General features: G+C 42.2%; 2 protein-coding genes across 2 annotated transcripts; both read right to left on the reverse strand.

The window, feature by feature from the left end:
• Positions 1–342: 342 nt before the first annotated feature.
• On the reverse strand, positions 343–4568 carry syt18b (synaptotagmin XVIIIb; the record flags this gene model as incomplete). Its single annotated transcript, XM_082538085.1, has 6 exons — positions 4514–4568; positions 3577–3741; positions 2073–3078; positions 1620–1747; positions 591–748; positions 343–495 (listed from the first exon to the last, which is right to left on the reverse strand). The coding sequence occupies exons 1-6, from the start codon at positions 4563–4565 to the stop codon at positions 343–345; spliced, it is 1662 nt and encodes a 553-aa protein (XP_082394211.1). The 5' UTR covers positions 4566–4568.
• A 1385-nt stretch (positions 4569–5953) lies between these two features.
• On the reverse strand, positions 5954–16830 carry LOC309710829 (AT-rich interactive domain-containing protein 3B-like). Its single transcript, XM_082540636.1, has 9 exons — positions 16477–16830; positions 15187–15822; positions 11437–11511; positions 11138–11210; positions 10096–10279; positions 9033–9283; positions 8549–8812; positions 8359–8448; positions 5954–7291 (listed from the first exon to the last, which is right to left on the reverse strand). The coding sequence occupies exons 1-9, from the start codon at positions 16501–16503 to the stop codon at positions 7152–7154; spliced, it is 1740 nt and encodes a 579-aa protein (XP_082396762.1). The 5' UTR covers positions 16504–16830; the 3' UTR covers positions 5954–7151.
• Positions 16831–20813: the final 3983 nt, after the last annotated feature.

Raw genomic sequence — 20813 nt, forward strand, 5'->3', positions numbered from 1 at the left:
AGGATACAGAGTTTGGCTGCAAGCTCATCACTCCTTTCAAACATCTGTCAGAGCCGATGAGTTAATAACACCTCCTTAAATCCCCATTTTGACAGTGAGGTGGTGGAGGAACTGAAACAGCAGCAGTGCTGGGGGGCAGCTCCACTGGGATGCCATAGATGGAAATTTTTGAAGTCCAAGTAAGCTGCCAGATTAGGAGGGTGTGTATCATCTTGAGTGTAGACAGCACCTTGAGGTGAACTAGATCACAGGTTGACTCTATCCATACGCGCTTCATGTCTGACCGTTTTTGTTGCCCAAAGAGCTCAACAGTAAATCCGCTCCATTGGTCATCAAACAGCCTTATTCTATTGCGGTTTCAGGTTGAATAGTGTGCCATCGTGCCTGCTCCACATGCTGGCTGCACATGTCTCTCCAATGAGCACGTCCTGCATCTGCAACCTCTGCTCCAACGAAGACTCGGCCAACAACTCTGGCTTCTGAAAGGACTGCATTCTGCCACATTAGACAAGAGAGGGGATGCTGAATTGTGCTGCATTTATTATAACGGAAAAATAAAACTATTGCCGTGGTATATGATGATTAATGACCTGGTTTATTACAAATTCAAGCATGAGGGGCAGCTGACTGATGTCTCCTGGAGGCAGGTCAAACAGGAAAGAAGTGTTCCACACAGTACAGGACCCTGCTTTAGTCTCTCTGCTGCTCATCAAAACTCCCTCGTGGTGCAGATTGATCACCTGGTAGTCTATATGCATATACACAAACACAATGTGTCTAACTTTCGTTAAGTACTAGCAGATTTTTAGACGATTTAGATCTTAAATAAAGCATAGAGTGAAAGTGTTCAAAAAGAGTGAAATACATTTTTTAAATTTAGATGTTTAGCTGGAATTTACACTGCACTTGCACCACATTTAACTTTGCATATACAGTATATAAGGGTTATTCACTATACTGCCTCTTATTATTCACGAACAAGTACTTTCAGGTTCTGAGATACAATAAATAGATTATCTGAGTCATGCTTATGTGACATATTGTGCAGGAAACTGATATCATGAAATCACTTGGATCTATATACAGGATGAGTTTGCATGCAATAGAAAAAAAAAAAAATGCCTTGACAGACTAATGCATACAAAGATTAGACCTGACAGATCAGAGCACCAGTGGAGATTGGAATGTTTCCTGAGGATTGTGAATAGCGAAGGATTAAACCACAATGTCATTAAAAAAGGGATGATCTCCTGATGCATTCTGGTCCTGTAAGACATCATTTAATCCCTTAAACATTAAAAGCAAACATAGGGAATTACTTTACCTCTGCCCCTGAAAGAAAAAAGTTAGTTCTACCCATATATATATATATATATATATATATATATATATATATATATATATATATATATATATATATATATATATATATATATATATATATATATATATACCCATATATATATGGGTATGTATATATATATATATGTATATATATATATATATATATATATATATATATATATATAATACATCTGTCTATCTATTATGCCCTTATAGCATTCTGAAATCACATACGCATTTTGTCGAGTTTAAGTGACACCAAACTCTGGTTTTACCTGCTGCCACTGATGTAGAAACAAGGCTGTCTAGATTATCAGCTCTGAGGACCGTGACTTTAACAGAGTGCGACAGTCTGATAATGAAGCAAAATGAAGATCTGTGGAGGACAGCTAAGCCCCTTACACATCAGTGCATCCTGAGAGGTCAGACTCTGCAATCAAAGGGCAAAAGTTCAAAGAGCAAAGAGGGCATTCCTAATTGGCAGGAATTGCAACTTGAACATTTAGCTCTGTCATACACAGCAATGAATAAATAAAACTACAGAAAAAAATCTGGAAATTTGTTTACATTTTCTTCCATCTTGTTATTGTTCCAGGATTTAAGTTCAGAGGTCTAAAATGTGTACCCGAAAGGTTCCTAATCAATCATTCAAGTTGCTTTTACCTCCAAGTACGGACATTTAAACCACTCACAGGTGTATAACCTTCGCTACCTTTTTTATTTTCTACTTGCTTCGATTGAGTTCTTTTGTTAAGTGAAGTGGCGTCTGTGGTGTCCAGTCTCTTCCTGCACACTCGGCTTCCAGTTCACCCAGAGAACTGCGTCTGGGGCTCGCTGGTTCTCGTGCATTCACAGCTACCTTCAGTACACACCTTTGGAGCTCCTCCACAGAGCTCACCTTAAAAATTAGCACCAGGCTGTGGGCTTCAGAGCTGGAGCTGCTCTGCACAGCGGCTTTCATAGGAAAGGGGCAGAGAGGTGGTAGGCTGCCCTGCACAGACACATCTTCCAGCCTGTGAGGCGTCCCACTGAGGCTGAGGACAGTGACTGTCAGGGTTTGCTGCCCTGGAGAGAAGGCCATAGTGAAGTGGAGGCAGGGTTTTGGTGATATTGGATGTTGGCAGCTTGCACTGGAGCCATAGCTTAGTGGGGCCAATGGGATAGGTTTTTCTTTTGTAGAAGGAGAGCCAGCACTGGGTCTGGTGAGTCTAGTGTGCTCATTATAAGATATGTCTTCCCCAGTTACAGTGCAGCGTCGCTGCAGGGCCTTGCGTGTTTTGGCCAGTAGTCCCAGTTTGGGAAAGGAAGGCAGCGAGCTATGACTCTCGTCTAATGGTTTATAAAGGGGTGATGAAAGCAGAGGTGTGCTGAGGCGGCGCAGGGAAAAATAAGACTTTGGAGGCTCCTTTTGTTCACAGGAAGTTTGATTTGAAAATGCCAGAGAGCCAAATTCACCCTCTGAAGTAGCAGCGCTGCTAAAAGTGGACGGGTACTCCAGCACTTCTTCATCCAGCTCAGCAAACTGCTGCTTGGATGCTGATGCTGTTGCTCCTGCTGAGGGAGAAGGTGAGGTCTGAGCAAAGGACACAGGTTCAGCAGGAGCTGGTGCTGATGTCGCAGGAGCTTTGTCTTTCACTCGAGAAACTTTTCTTTTCCACAAGCACAGAAGGCATCCCAGGACCAAACACAGACAAAAGGTGATCAGCCCAACCAGAAGAAGAATCTGGAGATGAACTGTAGAAGCAACAAGGGATAATAAGGTCAGGTGGCAGAAGTAATTCATCTCAGTCAACTCTGGGATTACATAATGCAGTTAATGTAGTATTTTGGGCCATGTGCTGGAAGATATTAGCATATTACTAAATGACTGGTTCAAATTTTGTCAGAGCTTTCTTAAAATATACACATAAAAACTGAACAATATATTAATAAATATGCCATTCCTAATATGATTGGGTAGCCAAGTTTACAGCCCTTAATTTGTGGAGATATGCATCACTAAAGTAGGTTTCTAAATGAGTAAAAATGATGTAATTATCAAAGAGATTTAGCAACACAAAATGTACCAAAAACACAAACACTGGAAAGAAACATTTGATGTTATTCTAGCTTTGCTTTATCTATGAAAACAACAGAATCACATCCGTTATGGACCAGGGAGCTCTTTCATCAGCATGTATATGGTAATAGCATGTGGCGATGTGGTTATTGTTTTGGACTCGGATACCGTACCTTCTAACTGTTTGGTGAACAGGACCTGAACCAGAAGCCAGAAGAACAGAATGACCATGATGCCCTCGATCATGCCCTTGCAGCAGAAAAGCAGCACAGACTGCCACAGAGGCTGACCGGGGTACTCCTCATCATGATAAGGCATGGTGCCAGCAGTAGAGCCTACTAAGAAATCCACAAGCAGAAGCCCAAATGTCCAAGTAAAGAAGATCGTTTGCTCGACTGATGAAAACACATTTAGATTTTTAGTCCAAAACAAAGCCAAACAACGTTATTTTAGACTATCAAGTAAAGGAAAAAAAGGCACAAAAACATTTGCACTTGCCTTCATAAAAACATTACTGTAAATTTAAAAAAATTAATAACTGGTTTAATTTAAAGTTTCTTCTCTCCACCTGTAGATCTATTTCTCGGTTGGGAGTCAGAAAATCATCCTTCTGTCCAAACTCTCTGCATACCGTATATTCCAGCCTGCATCCCTGGATAGTGATAACCTCATTTGCAAAGTGACTTACACACTATTATTCCTGCCTGGTGGGCGGGGACCGTGGGCGGAGAGAGCCGTCATAATACCTCCGCAGCATCTTTCCTCTTCAGTGTTCCAGATGTAAATCCAGCATTTTCACTATAGCATAACTATCCTAACCAGTAAATCCTGTAACCCTCCCCCCAACACACACACACACACCACCACCACCACCACGCTCCTTTGACCCATGAATTTGTTTTTTTTAATTATTTTTTATTTATTACTGTCATGATAGGTCTGCTACAGAGTTAAGCAAGTAAAGCTCACTCTGTAGGTTCTTTTCCATATTCACAACGTGATGTGTAGATTTTTACACATCACAGTAAGCTTAGAAGTTTTTTTTCTTTATGTCTCTATGACAGAAGCCAAACTGCAGGGACTGAAAAAAGTAATTAAATTTACACTTACATTTGTTTTTTCCCCCTCTTGCTACACAGTTCGGGTTCCAAGTTAAAGACATCAGAAACAGCTTGGCATACTGACAGATGTGCATCTTTGCTTGTTCACAACACCCCTGAACATGGATTAGTGTATGTGTGTCATGTGTAGGCGAGGAAATACTACCCCCATCTGGCCAATCGAGAACTTATTCTTGAATTTTTGGATCCAACTTTCCAGTGATGGAAAGGAGCTGCTGTTCAGCTATTTTAATTAAATAAAGGCAGCTGTATCGCACAATTATAATGAGCCAGTTGAGATATCCAGAGTAAAAGTACAAAACTGGCCCCTGTGCACGGCACGCCATCGCCGATTCTAACATACAAGGGTCTTTTTTCAGATCAGCTGGCGATGTTAAATGTTGTTTGGCTTTCTGATGATGGCATGGATGTTTCCAGTGGACTCATTACCTGATCGATAGTATGCACATGTGATCCCTAATTGGCTGAATCTTATTCAGTGTGTATATCTGTGACAAAGGTCACACAGACTGAAACTGAATAACAAATTATGGTAAGTGGGACAGTGTGCAGTGGTTACATTATATATCTTTTCAACATAATTTGTAAACTGATTATATGCCAGCCATCTGCAGGCTGCCCCTCCCTGAGCCTGGTTCTACTTGAGGTTTCTTCTTAGTAAAAGAGAATTTTTCTTTCCAACCACCACAAAGTGCTTGTTCATTCAATTCTATTTATATCGTGCAAAATTACAACAACAGCTGTCTCAAGGCGCTTTTGATTTTACAGTAAAGACCTTATAACAGAGGGTCATAGAGCTCCCATATAAGGGTCCCAACCTAACTTGAGAGGAACATTGGCCTTCAAGGGGAGGGGCGCTATGACAACCTGGATAAGAAAAATAAGGATTACTGTATTTTGAATCATGTAAAGCTATAGAATAATAACAATAACAATAAGTCTACATATGTGTTCCCACTAAACAATAACAACTCACCGTTTAGGTGTGTACAATGAGCAATATTAAGTTTTATTTATATTATTAATATTAAGTTGATATAGTGAAACTGTTAGCAGACAGATTGTTTGCACGTCCAACAATTACAAACATTACAACATTATTTTTAGTTTGTGTTTCTGTTTTTGGCTTCCATCGAGGATACGTCGCACTCTTAAGCTGGTAATTGCTCCACTGTTCTCATCGGCTACTCACATCTGCCTGCTGTGTGCTGGTGAGCAGGTAGTGTGCTGCAGATTTTAAGAGCTTTTAGAGAGACGGATTAGCTGTCTGTTGTGCAAAAAAACCCAAACAAAAACAAACTATATGAGAGTAATGAGAACTAAAATAAGTGGGGTCTGTAAGCTACAAGATGAGCTGAAACTCAGTGAAAAGTCAGTTTTTTCTTTTAAAACTTGAAATGCATTGTGATCAACATTTATTTTCAAACAATTACAAAACTACATGCTATCTGCAATCAGAGACTAGCCTCTGTGTCAAAAGTCTGAAGACATATTCGAAGTGCAAAGAAAGAAAACGGTATTTTTACAGCACACAAGATTCATTTTATTCCTCATCCCTACATTTACAGGAAACATGTTAATCCAACAGAGCTGAAAGCCAACCTTTTTTTAAAAAAAAAAAAAATCCCAGTGGCATTTGTTTGTGATCATGTGTGTACGTGATTGTCCATTTACAGTTTATTTCAACAAATGAACACATGCGGCATTAAGCACTGCATATTTCTCTGAGGACTGAGGTAGCACCGTTTCAGTGTTCACGTTGAGGTCATTAATGATACATTCTCTGCATTTACACTAATATAAAACAGCAATATGACAAGACATACATATAAGATAACAGTGAGTCCAGAGGATATTCCTGAGTCCAGAAGAAAGTAGCCTGAGAAACTTGCCACCATGGGAAGTCAACTGAGGTAAATGTGTCACTTTCTGCATACAACACCCAGCAGAAACATCGCCTCCGAGTTACTTGAAATAAATGTTCTGTCATTTTGAGGCCTCGCCAAATGAATAAATAACAATAAAGCAAAAATGAATAAACATCTCCCCTGAAATTCACTTTGATTCTTTAGGAGTTGCGATATTTCTGTGGAAACTGATGTTCTACATTTTCCATGAAAGCAGTTACACAAAGTAAAAACTTTTGCTCAAGGTAAACTGAAAGCTTACCAAGAGGAATACAAAATGGCTTCAAGTAGCTATGACACTGAACTAAGGCTTTTTGGTCTTCACTAGCTGCTCTTTGGCAACCACATTGTTGTACTGATGGAAAAGGCAGCTACGGAACGGCTTTTACACCTACAAACGTAGCTGACGTTCAAAGAGCCGTAGCAATTATTTTGCATTAACGATACTTCTGGACAAACCTGTAGCCCTTTATGCCAGAAAGCTACCATGTTTGAAAATTCTTCTTCTAACAGGCACTAAGGTAAACTGAAACTATATTAAAATAAGCTTGAGGATAGAGGTCAAAAATGTTGACATTACACTATTAAAGTAATAGAAGGTTTCCTGTGTTGTGGCAGAGAATCCGTGGAGTTCATCCAGTTCTTGTCTGACAAGAGAAGTAAATGGTGTGGTGCACTGTGTAATCATTATGCTCCGGACAGATTAAAAAGCCAGTGATTTTAACTTGGTCCCTTTGAGGAGGTGGGAGATGAGGAGGTGGAACTTTGTGCGGAGGAAAAAGCGCTGAAACCACTTGTTCCTGCTGGAGTTACGTTCTGTGACGACACAGAAGCAGCCGACTTCTGGGCAAACAGTTTTCCTAAAGAAGACAACGGCATAAATGACTGTCAGTTACAAAGAACTCACGGTGCAAAGGGCAATTGAAAAAGAAAGTTTTTACAGGAGTCTAAAAAACAGAGTCCACCTCGTGATTCGGTAGCTTGTAGAACAAGCTCTAGCAGTAATAAGTTCAAGTGTCTCACATCGTTATTTATTGCAGGCATTCATTTATGCACAGCTCTCTTAAGGTCCCGCCACAGTGGGTGGAGGTCTGGACTTTGACTGGACCATTGCGACACCTTGATTCTTTTGTTTTTCCGCCACGCCGTTTGCCGTTTGCTGCTGTGCTTGAGGTCATTGTCCTGTTACATGACCTACTTTCAGCCAAGCTTTAGCTCACAGACAAACGGCTTCATATTTGTTGAGACTTCTAATTGTCCTGTGATGATGTAACTGAGGCCTGTAGAGTCTGAGATGTGGCATGTGGATTCCTTGCCTTTTCTTTGAGTATTAAACAGCCTGAACTGCATGAAAAGACTGTCGTTTTTGTATCAACTAGGTGTTTTATTCACAAAGAATTGGTCTCTGCCTTGTCTGCTTTTGTAATTTCTTCCGACGTGGAATATGTTGATATCATGACTATAGAAGTCAGGGTTGTTAACTAGTACACAGTTAGTTTTTAGGAATTCTGACATGATTTTAATAAAATGCCTTAACTGGTAAATGTCTACCGTTGGTATCTGAATCTGTTCGTTGATATCTAGGATCAAGACTTCCTCTTCTGCATGTGACTCATTTATTAAAGTAGATCCATTTTTAAAAGAAAAATAAAACGCTAAATTGTAGTCAAACAATAGCCGTTTGTGTTGCAGTTCAGCAAACACAATCCCTCTTTTGCTCTTGACAAAGGCCATTTACCCTCATACAACCAAAGACATGAAATGTTATTGGTCAGTGGAACTGGTACTACAAGTGCAGTACACATACTGCTTATTTCTTTCACTGTAGATATCAATTAACTTAGTTCATCACCATGTGCGCTTGTTCCTCTACATTAGTGTCACGCACCAAAGAAGACACGCTTCCTTTACAGGTTTCATAACTCACCTGAGTAAACAGTGCCGTTGACCTCCACAGACACGCTGATACTGGCCGCTCCATTAGTGGAGAGATTCAGCGACAGATCGTGTTTGCTTTCTGACAGAGGAAAAACAAAAATTCCAGTGAAGGGTCGGTTCCAGAATAAGCATGCTATGATGTTCAGCCATGACAGAGGTCAAAGGAGAAGCAAACTCACCGTTGCCAAGTTTGAGGTTCATGGGGGTAAAGTGAGAGGCCATAGCCAGGAGGTTTTGTTGGAGTGCCTGCTGCATGAGGCGCTGCTGCTCCTCAGCGAGGCGCATCATTTTCTTCTCTGGGCTGTCAGCTACAGCTCCACCTGCTCCTTGCTCCAACCTCTCTCTAAGATGCTCAAATGTGGCAGCTTGTGCCAGCTGCTGCTGTTGCTGCCCCAGTGCCAGAGCCATGGGCAGCTGGGTTACAACAGGGGTGGGGGACTCATCTGATTGGAAACAAAGAAAAAGATGAAGAAATTATTATGTTCATAAGAAGTTTGAAAAATTATATATTTATTATTCACGATTCATGATTACTGGAAAACAAAATGATTATCAGTGTGCTAAATTTGCATTGCAGGGCTTGCCTATCCTAAACACTATAAAGAGGCTTAGATTGTATCTGTTGTAAAATATGATCATTTTAGAAAAGAAAATGCGCCGTACCTATGCTTCTCTTTAAATGCGGACTAGCGGAGATATTGCGGCCATTGTGCGTGGTCGGAGCACTCTGCATATTGGGTGAAGACAGTAGTGCATGTGGAGCAGAGCCTGGGGAGGGGGAGTAGCGGTACAGACTACTGGTGTAGCTGGGACGCCGGCCTTCTCTGCGGTTGCTATCGATGGCCGCCTGTAGCTCACCCGGAGAGCTCAGGCCTTTCTTCTCGCACTCAAAAGGATACAGATACTTCATATACCTGCAGGTGGAAAGTTTCACGGGTTTTCCATCCATTTTCCACAAAAACATTTTTAATTATTTGCAAATATGAAGGATAAAGCAGATGGTTCCCTTTTCAAGTCTTTATCTACAAAATGCTAAGATCTATTAATTGTATGGTTCTTTAGGGAGCAGTTAGTGGAAGTCCACATTTTTGCCAGCAAATGAGCTAAAACATGGAGATTCTAGCAAAAGTGTGGTTGTTCCTGTGGTAGTAATGTTGGTTAGCCACCCAGTCCACATCTTAATGAATGCTGGGTGAACTGGTATTATATTCTGTGGAGATATCCACGGGATAAATCCCTCTGTTTGCTTAAATACCACCTTAACAACAAAGCTCCTGTTTTTCTGTGAAATGCTTCAACAGCTACATGATTTATTGCCATGAATGCAATTTTCAGCCTCCCCCCCCCACTACTTTTCTTTCTAGCTGACTGCCTGCAAAAGCCTCCTGTGAAGACCTACAAAGCCACAAGCATAAGACTCTGCAGACTGTTATCTTTTAAAATTACAGACTTTGCAAACCATAAAAATACATATCTGATCGGCTAGTCAGAAACAAAGTGAGCAAAGGTTTCATTTACGCAAATTATAGTTATGTTCTTGCAGCATTATGGTGTTCAGAGAATGATTACATTTCATCATTTTTAAAATAACAGAGTCACAAATATGTGCTAGCTCTTGAAAATATATTCAGCATTTTTGGAGTAATTTATAGTCTAACCAATACAATCATTTAGCAAGCCGATTGTTGATCAAAAAAATCTGCCATAACACCTGAGAGAAACCTACTGGGTGCGTAAGGTGAAGGCCGCACTGGTGATTGATGTGGGGAGACTGAGGCCTTTGGTGATCTCCCTCCATATCTTCTTGTTAATAACCTCCACCAGGCCTCCTTTCTCTGTCACAAGCTTGTAAAGCTTGTACAAGTCCAGCACCTGTTTTGCCATGATGGGGATGCGATTCACAGGAGTTCCTGGATAAATAACAGAATGCATTGAAATGTCGCTAAACAAGAACGGGTCTTGTGAACAACGTGAGGCAGAAGCAGAGGACGCGAGCATCTTCTGAGCGGCACACCTGAGGGCCTTAGGTCAGAGTTAGATAATGTGGCTTAGCATGTTTAATCTGCGCGGACAGAGTTGTCAAATGAAGCTAGTTTCAGATGTGAGGCGGTGGGGGTGGGGATAATCCACAACAACAGCTTTGTTGATGCATTGATCTAAGTGCAAGGAGAGGGGCTATGTTAGAGTCAACAGCGCCAGCAGGCCAAACTGACCCTTCCGGTCCCGATTAGGAGAAAAGCCAATTAATGAAGCCAGCTAAAAAGCAGTTGTAGAAATCAGATTACTTTGTGCTTAAGATGAACACAGACACACATGCACATTTTGCATGGCAATGACCTTGCTCCACATAAGTGAAGATTAGTGAACATGTTGCACTTCTTCTTAATTGGATTTGTTTCCACAAACAACAAACAACAAATCCTAATCTTGGGATTTGTGGAAACAAATCCCAATCTGTATGAAAGTCTTTAACCAAGTGGCTAAATCCAGGGATGAAGATGCAGAAGTGCTGAAAAAGAGACTCAACCCATCTAGACTCTTGTGGTAAAAAGCAGAAATAGGGAGGATTACAACCTCAGTCTGGGTTTCCACAGTTAGCTTCCCCATGTATGATGTGCTCCTGTTTTTGGTGAGTTTAATTGTAAGAGTTAATCTCTATATTAATGGTACTTACCTTAGTTAGCTGATACTAGGTGACACAACTTTGCACCCAAAACTGCCTTGTCCAAATATCGACAATGTAAAAAATGAAAGGTTTTGAACCTCACCTCGTTTCTGCATAAAGACAAAGAGTTCGTCGAGAAACTCCTTCCGTTGTGGGTCATTATCCAGTTCATAAAGCTAGAGGATCACACACACACACACACACACACACACACACACACACACACACACACACACACACACACACACACACACACACACACACACACACACACACACACACACACACACACACACACACACACACACACACACACACACACACACAAAAACAGGGCAATAAACTGTTAGTCTGTAGTTTCTTCAGTTATTTGACATGTTTACTTCTACCACATATACGAACCTTGGCAAAGTCCCGAGATGGTTCTCCTCTTATTTTAATGCCGTCAGTCTCCTCTGCCCACATGGCACTTCCTCTCTGTTCACACAATAACAGAAAGACACATTAAGAAAATCATTTCCAACTAGCTGCTGCAGGATAAAAGTCGTTATTCTGCTTAAAGAGTACCAAATTCTATAGTGACATAATAATAAAAACAGGTCATTATTCAAACACTGGTGTTGCCGTTTTTCTAAGTGAGATACTTGGAGTACTCCCAAGTACACCATCAGACTGTCCTTTGGTAAACACATGATTACTGTAAATATCTGACTGGGCCATGACAAATACAATGGAGATCAATTAAATGAGCCGTGCTGTACTGGAAGATTAATGTGACATGTTATTCTTCCACCACCTCATCAACGTAGCAAAGGTTGCAAATGTGAGTGGAGGGCAGCCTGAGTGCAGCTGAGTGGAAAGGCCTGCTGAGCTGGTTATCCCACTAATATGCACTGAGTGTAGCATTGTAGTGCAAGTAAGTAAAACCCTTTAATGTGACATTAATTATGTTTTTCCTCCCTGAAGAAATTACAAATTCATTTCTATATGCAGCTTATGAAAAGCCATCGCAGCCTTGCCTTCTGTCAGTTCTTGCGGGTGTGTGCCTTTTGGTTCGCGCTTGTGTTTTATATTAACATGTTTTATATTAAAACAAGGAGGAGTCGTTTAGACAACAAAACCTCATAACATGTTTTTGTATTTAACCGCATCAAAAACCTTCCATTCTTATGTTTTAATCAAAATAACAGGCTTGTTTTGTCTTTTTCGCATTTAGCCTTTTACTTGATATTTTGTGTTTAACTGTATCATTTTGCCTTCATAAACACATACCTATTCACTGAATGTTTGGTATGGTAATAATGTCAGCCCGGAGTCTAAAAGCCATAACATATAAGCCTTTGTTTCTCTGATTAGCCAGTTGAGAAGCGATTATCATTTGGCTTTCGCTCCAGCTGTAACCGTCCTTGTGTTTACAGTAAAAACAGAAAGGCAAACTGCAGATACCAACGCATATCAACAGCAGGCTGAAAGTGAACCCCAGTGGTTCTCTTTGACGTCAGCTCCACAGCATCACTAACGTTTATTACAACCAACTTAAAACTGGACTTTCATTTCACTACTAATAACTGTGTAAGACTAAACACTGTCACATTAGTCTTGTACACAGTTTAATAGCTTCAGTTGTTTGTATTCTATTGAAACTTTGATTTAACCACAAACCCATTACTTCTATTGAGCTTACCAGCTTTTATATGCACACGAGGCATCAGCTTTTCCAACTTTTATCCATTAACTAGTCATCGAAACATTGCAGCCAGCTCTTTCAACCAACTATCCATTACTTTTAATCATTTCCATCCTTTAAATATTATACCAACCTCCTTGACTGTAAATCTATTACATACAACAATATACATTTTAAATATTGAGCTATTCTAAGTATTAGCAGCGCTTTCACAAAGCATGCACCTCGAATTTCCACTCTGATGACCCTCATCTTGGTAGGAAATCACTGTAACAAACTCTTATAAAAGCCAGCTTGTGCTCTGGTAACCATTTCCAGTTTCTTGCGGGTAAACTGGTCAAACTCGTCCCAGAGGTTACCAAGCTGTTGACACATCCAACAGATTGGCCTTAGAATTTCTAATCAAGGACTTTTACGCCTTCAGCAGAAACACTATTGAAGATCTTTTCAGCATCAAATCGAAATAAAACCCTCCCCCCTTCCTTATTGATGAGCAAGTGAGACCTACTGTGGATCTGTTAACAAAGAGCTTTCAGTTAATTGCTCACAGAGCTTTCACACATCCCAGCCTGGCAGTCCTGATAGTATTCAGTATGTAGGTCAGGAAAAAAGGGTTTCTTTTGTTTTGTTAAAGAGGCAAGTTTTATTTATGTGATTTTTTTCCAACATATTTAAATTCAATGAAATTTAAATGCACATTACTTCAAAGTAAAAGTCTGTCTTGTCAACCAGTCGTGACCAAAATCAAGGCTGACATTAAAATAGTGAAATGTTAATACTAACCGACTGCCCCCTATAATGAGCTTCATTAAAATCATTCAGTTTCTCCAACAGGGCAAAAGTGAAAACTCACCCCTCTCCAAATCTCAATGCAGCGACAGGGGGTCCCACATTTGTTTTTAGCCGAATCAAATTATTGGCCCTTTAATCCCCCCAGGAAGTCAAGATCATTTATCTGGCTCCTCGCTGTGCTGCAAGCTTGAATGAACAGGGGCTCTTTATCCCCACCCGAGCTACATTTAAAGGCTTACAGTGAGACTGCACATAAGGAGTGAACAATGGCTGTCCGGCGTGATGAGGCTTGAAACGCATGTCAAGATTTTCAAAGATATTTCGGTAATGAATTGAACTAAAGAAAAAGAAGATAAAGACGCCGTAGAGCACGGCACAATCGTAAGGTGAAAAGAGCAGCTATTTCAACCAGCCACCGATTAACTTGCAAAAGAGCCACTTCAAGCTTGTGGACTTGTTAACATGGTTGTTGGATAAGAAAGCTTAATAGGCAACCAGTCAACATGAGCTCCACTTTGAGTTTCAGCTGCAAAAACCCCCAAAACAAAACAAAAAACCCACAAAAAACACCTATTTCTTACACAAAGAAAAGAAGAATTCTAGCTCAGTGTGGTTACTCATATTTACAACCCTGCTAAGAATCAATAATACTGCCAACAAAAATGAAAACCAGACTAAAAGACTTTTCATCAAGTAAATCCCAATATAATTAAATATGACAAAGAATACTTTCTGCAGTTAATTTGACAACTTACAAAGATCCTCACAGATCTGAGTCACAGCAAAGGCCTTGCACAAATTCGTTCTAATTTTAGGGCTGTGAGATGTTTCTGACTTTTCAGCAAAAACAAAAACAGAAAGCAAACCATTTAACAGACACACACTTAAGCCTTTCCACCACAGTCTCTCACAACTCTCATTACTGCGCTTAAACTAAAACAAAATGTTCTTTATTGCTGCAGGCTTGGCTTGCTGGCCTGTGAAAAGGCCAGCAAGCCACTGCAGTGGCCGTATAATGTATTGATTATTTTCAGTGAAATTAAGCTGCCATTTAGTGTTGCCCAGCGACGCCTCAGTTATGCAAAGCCATCTGCAAGACTACAGTAACATCTGGGCCTGGATGTTTGTACTTCCACATTTGACTTAAACCAAAAATCAGACAAAGAGGAAGAAAAAAAAAAACTCTGAATAATGTGTAAAACTCTGGGTAATGGTATCAAAAGGACCATTCTTCTCCTGTGAAACAACTGCAAGTAAATTTTACGGTTAGCAGTTTGCATGGTGAGCCACAACCCAGCTGTCCCTGCACCTACAGCCCTCATTAATCAGTGCATTATATTGACGTGGCAGCCCTTTTTCATGTAGAGACGAACCAATCAGCTTGCTCCCCAAAAGAAGGGGAAAAGACAACAGCTGGACACTGAACTCATACAGTTGCAATTTAAATTCAATCCATGGCTACATTTAAAGAAAATCTGACTGATCTGCTCTCATTTCAAGTCCAAATCTCTGGCCTGGAAAGTAATTAAGATGTGCATCTGGCCAAAAAAAGCACACCTTCCTTCCCGTACATCAGGAGGGAAACCAGGCAGCAGTGAGGAAGGTCAACAATTAAGGCAGAACATACGTATACACACAAAATAACAATTACAGATGTGCATTTTCTCTCTTACCCGTTTCACTGACTCATCAAAGCCCCAGTCAGCAAAGCCATTCGCTGACGCGAAGGCATGATGACCCGCCGGTGACGTCAGATTCTTTTCCATGTGCTCTTGTTTTTTTCCTGAAGGTGGAGATTCAGACGTTTGCTTCCCAGCCACTGATGGAGATGTAGAATAAGGCTGGAAGGGAAAATGCGATACATGCTGGAGTCGGGGCTTCTTTGCCTGTTGATGAGAATTGTTCTCCTCCTCCTCCTTCTCCTCCTCCTCTTCCTCGCCCATGTCTTCCTCCTCGTTGTTCTCCTGAGAAGTCAACATCTCCTGTTCCTCATCTTCTGAGTTTCCATCCTCCTCTGCCTCTGGATCCACTCCGCTCAGATGATTATTCAAGGCCTGCTGGAGTCCTGGATTGCTCTGTCCATCTACTCTTTCAAACAATGTAGAGTCTGGTTTAGAAAACGAGGCTCTTGCTGCGGCAGCTTGTTGAGCAAACAGGAGCTGAGCGTGAAGAAGCTGCTTCTCCTGCAGGCTCATCTCCAGCTTTGCTTCTTGTTGTTTCTGCAGATGCTCCATCACCACCTCCAGCTTCACGCCGGCTGGACAGGACTGTGAACACCCAGCTGAACTTCCAACCTCTGATAGGTTGGACTGAGGAGAAAAACACAAATCACTAATGGCAGAACTTTAATGAGAAATTTTAATATCTTAAAAAAAAAAAAAAAAACAAGATAAAAAACTGTGTATGATGTGATTAACATGTTTTAATACCCAGCAGCACTTAGGTGGCCTACTCCAGAACAATAAACATGGTCAAAAATGCTTGCAGAGGCAAATTAAACATAATTAAATACCAGATATTAATCATGTTTTTTTTTTTCTTCTTCAAGTTAAGGTAGACTACCTTTGGTAATCGGGAAGAGTGGACATCAGAGAGCTCATTAAAGGGCGATAAAGTTGAATAAACAGTTTAATAAACAAACACAAAAAGCGTAAATTTCTATTAAAACACATTTTTACATGGGGCCAAATATCTCTCTCATTTATAAGTTCAATAGTCGCAATTTGCTTAAGGGTCCTCGGAGTAGGTTATTTCACAACGGGTTTCGTCGTTTTTATTGGACACATGGATGAAATTTAACTTCACATAAAGCTTCAAACTTGTTGCCCTTGCGGGGAATGACAGGGGGAGCTTTAAAAAGCATAAATTATCATAGTAACGTCCACTTTTGTCCCATTTTGCTTTGTTACTGTAACGAACACGAGTGGGTGAGCTACGAAAGAGTCGTCGATAGGCTTACTCACCATTTGCGCCTTTGAATAATTCATCATCGCCAACAGGTCTCGTGAAGTTCTTGCTTTTTTCCTTCGCCAGAAGTTAATCGCATCTCATGACCACTTTCTCCTTTTTTTTTAAAGTAGAGAAACACAAAACAAAAACCCCTCCTGTCGATCAAATGTGGTTTAAAGCCCCTCGCTGTGTGAAGGCTGGAGTAATGGGAGCTGGAGGAGGGGTAAATACTGCTGTGCTTCACCTCCCTGCGGTCACTCGCAGAGCACACAAACTAAAATATCTTCGATTGTCTGCGAGTGAGTGGCGCACACCCCCAACTTGGATGAATGGAAAACCCGCCCCGTGCGCAAAGATCGTAAAGTGCTTTATCGCTTCCAGCTATGTGTATCTTCCCACCCACTTCTCAAGGAAATCCCACCCCAAAGCAGAATCCATTGCTGATTCTTACAAAGGTGATGTGACCTTTACCGTTGAAATAAATCAATAAGATAAAACAACGCGTCAAACTAGTGAAGCCGTCTTTCCTTTATTAATAGTTTTTGCATTAGGGCCGAATTAAATCATTTTGGGAGAACCTCATGACAAAGCGTGAAACGCAAAGTGTGTGTTTTTATTCTGATCAGATATCTCCAGTGAATTCTTCCTGTACTCAGTGCACCACTATCATGTAAACACTCACTTCTGTTTCCAGGGCCAATAACAGGGTTGTTTCAGTAGGCTGGCACATGAACAGATCAAGAACCAGCCTGTGGGTCCAATTCTATCAGAAGTAAATGCAAAACCAACCACTTGGAAACTGGTTGAAAAATATAATTGTGTACAGAGCTCCTGCCTCCACAACCCGTGAGCCCATAAGCCCATCTGTAATTGGTCGAGAAAGCAGCAGATAGATTACTAACAAGCACATCACCCCTATTCTTCCTTCTCTTTATTGGCTTCCAGTCAAATTAACAAATCATCTTAAAATGGTATTAATTACATATAAACTTATATGGACAGCCAGCTGCATATATATTAGAGCTACTGAGACCTTATATCTGCCACCGACCTCTCTGATTTTCTGATCAGGGTCTCTTGAGGTTGTAGCTCGTAAATGTTGGAACAGCCTTTCTCCTGTTGGATGTCCTTGTTGGACTTTCTAGCAAAGTGAAAGTTCGTATTTAATATTCAACTACATTTTATTTATATGACACAAATCACAGTAACAGTAAACACAAGTTGTCTCTACAACAGTACAGAGAAAACACCAACAATCAGACAGCCCACTATGAGCAAGCACTTGGCAAAAGTGGGAAGGAAAATCTCCCTCGGAAGAAACCTCAGCAGAATTAGGTTTAAGGAGGGTCAGCCATCTGCCACAACAGGCTGTGGGTGAGGGGAGGGAGCCAGAGATTAAGAATACTAATGATTAAATACAGAGTGGTGTATAAACACAGAGAGTGAAAAGAGATGAGCGCATGTATATATGTAGATCAGCTTGTTAGTGTCGGTAATCGTGGTTGTAGGTATTGCCCGTAGTGCTGCATTAACATCATCTAGCAGACCTTCTGAGGGTACTTCACGTAATCTTGGTAACCGGCTACGGGGGATCCAGGTTTCAAGCTTGGCCATGATCCTATTTTTCAGGTCAGTTCCTCTCGCACTCAACGATCCTTCTCCTATCGCACTTGGGGCTATGTACCCAATCTCGGTGGGGGTGATGATATCTCCCCCCTGACCTGGCGTCCTGACTCCTCCTTGCCGTAGCATTTGTGTTGTACCTCGTCAATCTCTAGCTGTGAGAGCAGTCCCTTCTTTCGAATGTTGGAACACTGAGCTACTAGTTGTTTTGCCGTCATTGTGGATGTTGGGTATCGAAGAATCCATAGGTCCCTCATCCTATTCATGTAGCCCCTTGCGTAGTAGCATTCCAACAACGCCCTGTTTTCGTCTCTTGCCCACCGATGCCTTCTTGTTCCAGTAGCCCACTTTTCGTCAGGGTGCCCTGGTTCCTCAACACCTGACGCGGACCTTGTTGATCCGGGCGACGTCCGAGCCGGCATGCCTTCATATTTATCTGTCTCGCTCATGTCTGCGGTAGGCTTGCTTAGCATAGGGGGTCTAGCCTTAGGACCCTTACTGGATACAGACGCCCCAGGCAGGAATCGAACTTGCGATCCTCTGTTCCAAAGGCGTGTAGTCTAACCACTACGCTATCCAACTGGAATGCCTAGAATTGTACAAGATCAATGGGACCCTAAGAGCCTTCATCAGGAACTCAATGGGGATGTGGCGTACAACACTAGAGGCCAACTCCAAGCCCATAGCACAAGTCACCATCAAGTGCGGGATCTACCAAGGAGATGCTCTGTCCCCACTGCTGTTCTGCATAGGCCTGAACCCCCTCAGTGAGATCATTAACAAGACTGGCTACGGATACCGACTACGGAACGGAGCAGTTGTCAGCCACCTCCTGTACATGGATGACATCAAGCTGTATGCCAAGAGTGAACGAGACATCGATTCACTGATCCACACTACCAGGCTATACAGCAATGACATTGGAATGTCGTTCGGACTGGAGAAGTGTAGTCGGATGGTAACAAAGAGACGGAAGGTAGTCAGAACTGAGGGGATTGAACTACCAGAAGGCAACATTGCAGACATAGAGGACAGTTACAAGTACTTGGGGATCCCGCAGGCAAATGGGAACCATGAAGAGGCCGCTAGAAAAGCTGCAACCACCAAGTACCTGCAGAGGGTCAGGCAAGTCCTGAGGAGTCAGCTGAATGGTAAGAACAAGATCCGGGCCATCAACACGTACGCCCTGCCCGTGATCAGGTACCCTGCTGGGGTAATAGGCTGGCCAAAGGAGGAGATAGAAGCCACTGACATAAAGACAAACGGTATGTACCACCGGCAGATAGAGGAGGTGGCTGATATCCAGAAATCCTACCAGTGGCTGGACAAAGCTGGACTGAAAGACAGCACAGAGGCACTAATCATGGCAGCACAAGAACAAGCTCTGAGCACAAGATCCATAGAGGCTGGGGTCTATCACACCAGGCAAGACCCCAGGTGCAGGCTGTGTAAAGATGCCCCAGAGACAATCCAGCACATAACAGCAGGGTGCAAGATGCTAGCAGGCAAGGCATACATGGAACGCCATAACCAAGTGGCCGGCATAGTGTACAGGAACATCTGTGCCGAGTATAACCTGGAAGTCCCGAGGTCAAAATGGGAGATGCCCCCAAGGGTGGTGGAGAATGACCGAGCTAAGATCCTGTGGGACTTCCAGATACAGACGGACAAAATGGTGGTGGCTAACCAACCGGACATAGTGGTGGTAGACAAACAGAAGAAGACGGCCGTAGTGATCGATGTAGCGGTTCCGAATGACAGCAATATCAGGAAGAAGGAACACGAGAAGCTGGAGAAATACCAAGGGCTCAGAGAAGAGCTCGAGAGGATGTGGAGGGTGAAGGTAACGGTGGTCCCCGTGGTAATCGGAGCACTAGGTGCGGTGACTCCCAAGCTAGGCGAGTGGCTCCAGCAGATCCCGGGAACAACATCGGAGATCTCTGTCCAGAAGAGCGCAGTCCTGGGAACAGCTAAGATACTGCGCAGGACCATCAAGCTCCCAGGCCTCTGGTAGAGGACCCGAGCTTGAAGGATAAACCGCCCGCAGGGGCGTGCTGGGTGTTTTTATATATATATATATATATATATGTATATGTATGTATGCATGTATATGTATGTATGTATATATATATATATATATATATATATATATATATATATATTGTAACGACTGTGGGTTTGGGGAGCTGACTGGCTAAACTGCTCACTAGCTAAATGGCTAGCGGGGCGCTAGCAGCTATCGCTAAACTTCGCAATGAATGGAGAGCGCTCGTGCCTCGTACACCGCATGACCCCGAGCGTCTCAGCAGCAGACTGGTAATCCCCGAATAATCCAGCAGGAGGCAGTAGTGGTTCACCACAGCGAACCCGTATCACGCTCCCACCACATAGAGTCGCGGTGTCAGCCAACCATGCCAATTCACCCCCCTCCACAGAACACACATCAACTTCACTGTGGCTTACATTAACATAACATTAACACAACATGCAAATCAAACACATATGAACTAGCAGAACGATAGAAAACACAGAGACAACACAATACCCAGAATGCACCTGGCTAACAACCCCAGCCAGGTCATTACACAGCCCCCTCCCAAAAAGGTTTAGTGTCCCCACAACCTTAACTGTCCACACTGTAGTCCAGCAAATGTCCGGGCCGGCGTCGAGTACGCTTCGGCCTCGACTGGGAATCCATGGCGCCCCCATCCGGGCCGGGCGTAGGGGG

This window comes from Aulonocara stuartgranti, assembly GCF_965226115.1.
Source record: "Aulonocara stuartgranti genome assembly, chromosome: 7".
NCBI lineage: Eukaryota > Metazoa > Chordata > Actinopteri > Cichliformes > Cichlidae > Aulonocara > Aulonocara stuartgranti.

What these genes read in the sequence shown, in the direction of transcription:
- LOC309710829 (XM_082540636.1), bottom strand. Translation starts at nt 16,503, where the DNA reads ATGATGAATTATTCAAAGGCGCAAATG. An exon ending in ATTATTCAAAGGCGCAAATG is followed by an intron (nt 15,823 to 16,476) that starts GTGAGTAAGCCT and finishes TTTTCTCCTCAG; the next exon opens with TCCAACCTATCAGAGGTTGG. An exon ending in TTGATGAGTCAGTGAAACGG is followed by an intron (nt 11,512 to 15,186) that starts GTAAGAGAGAAA and finishes TTGTGTGAACAG; the next exon opens with AGAGGAAGTGCCATGTGGGC.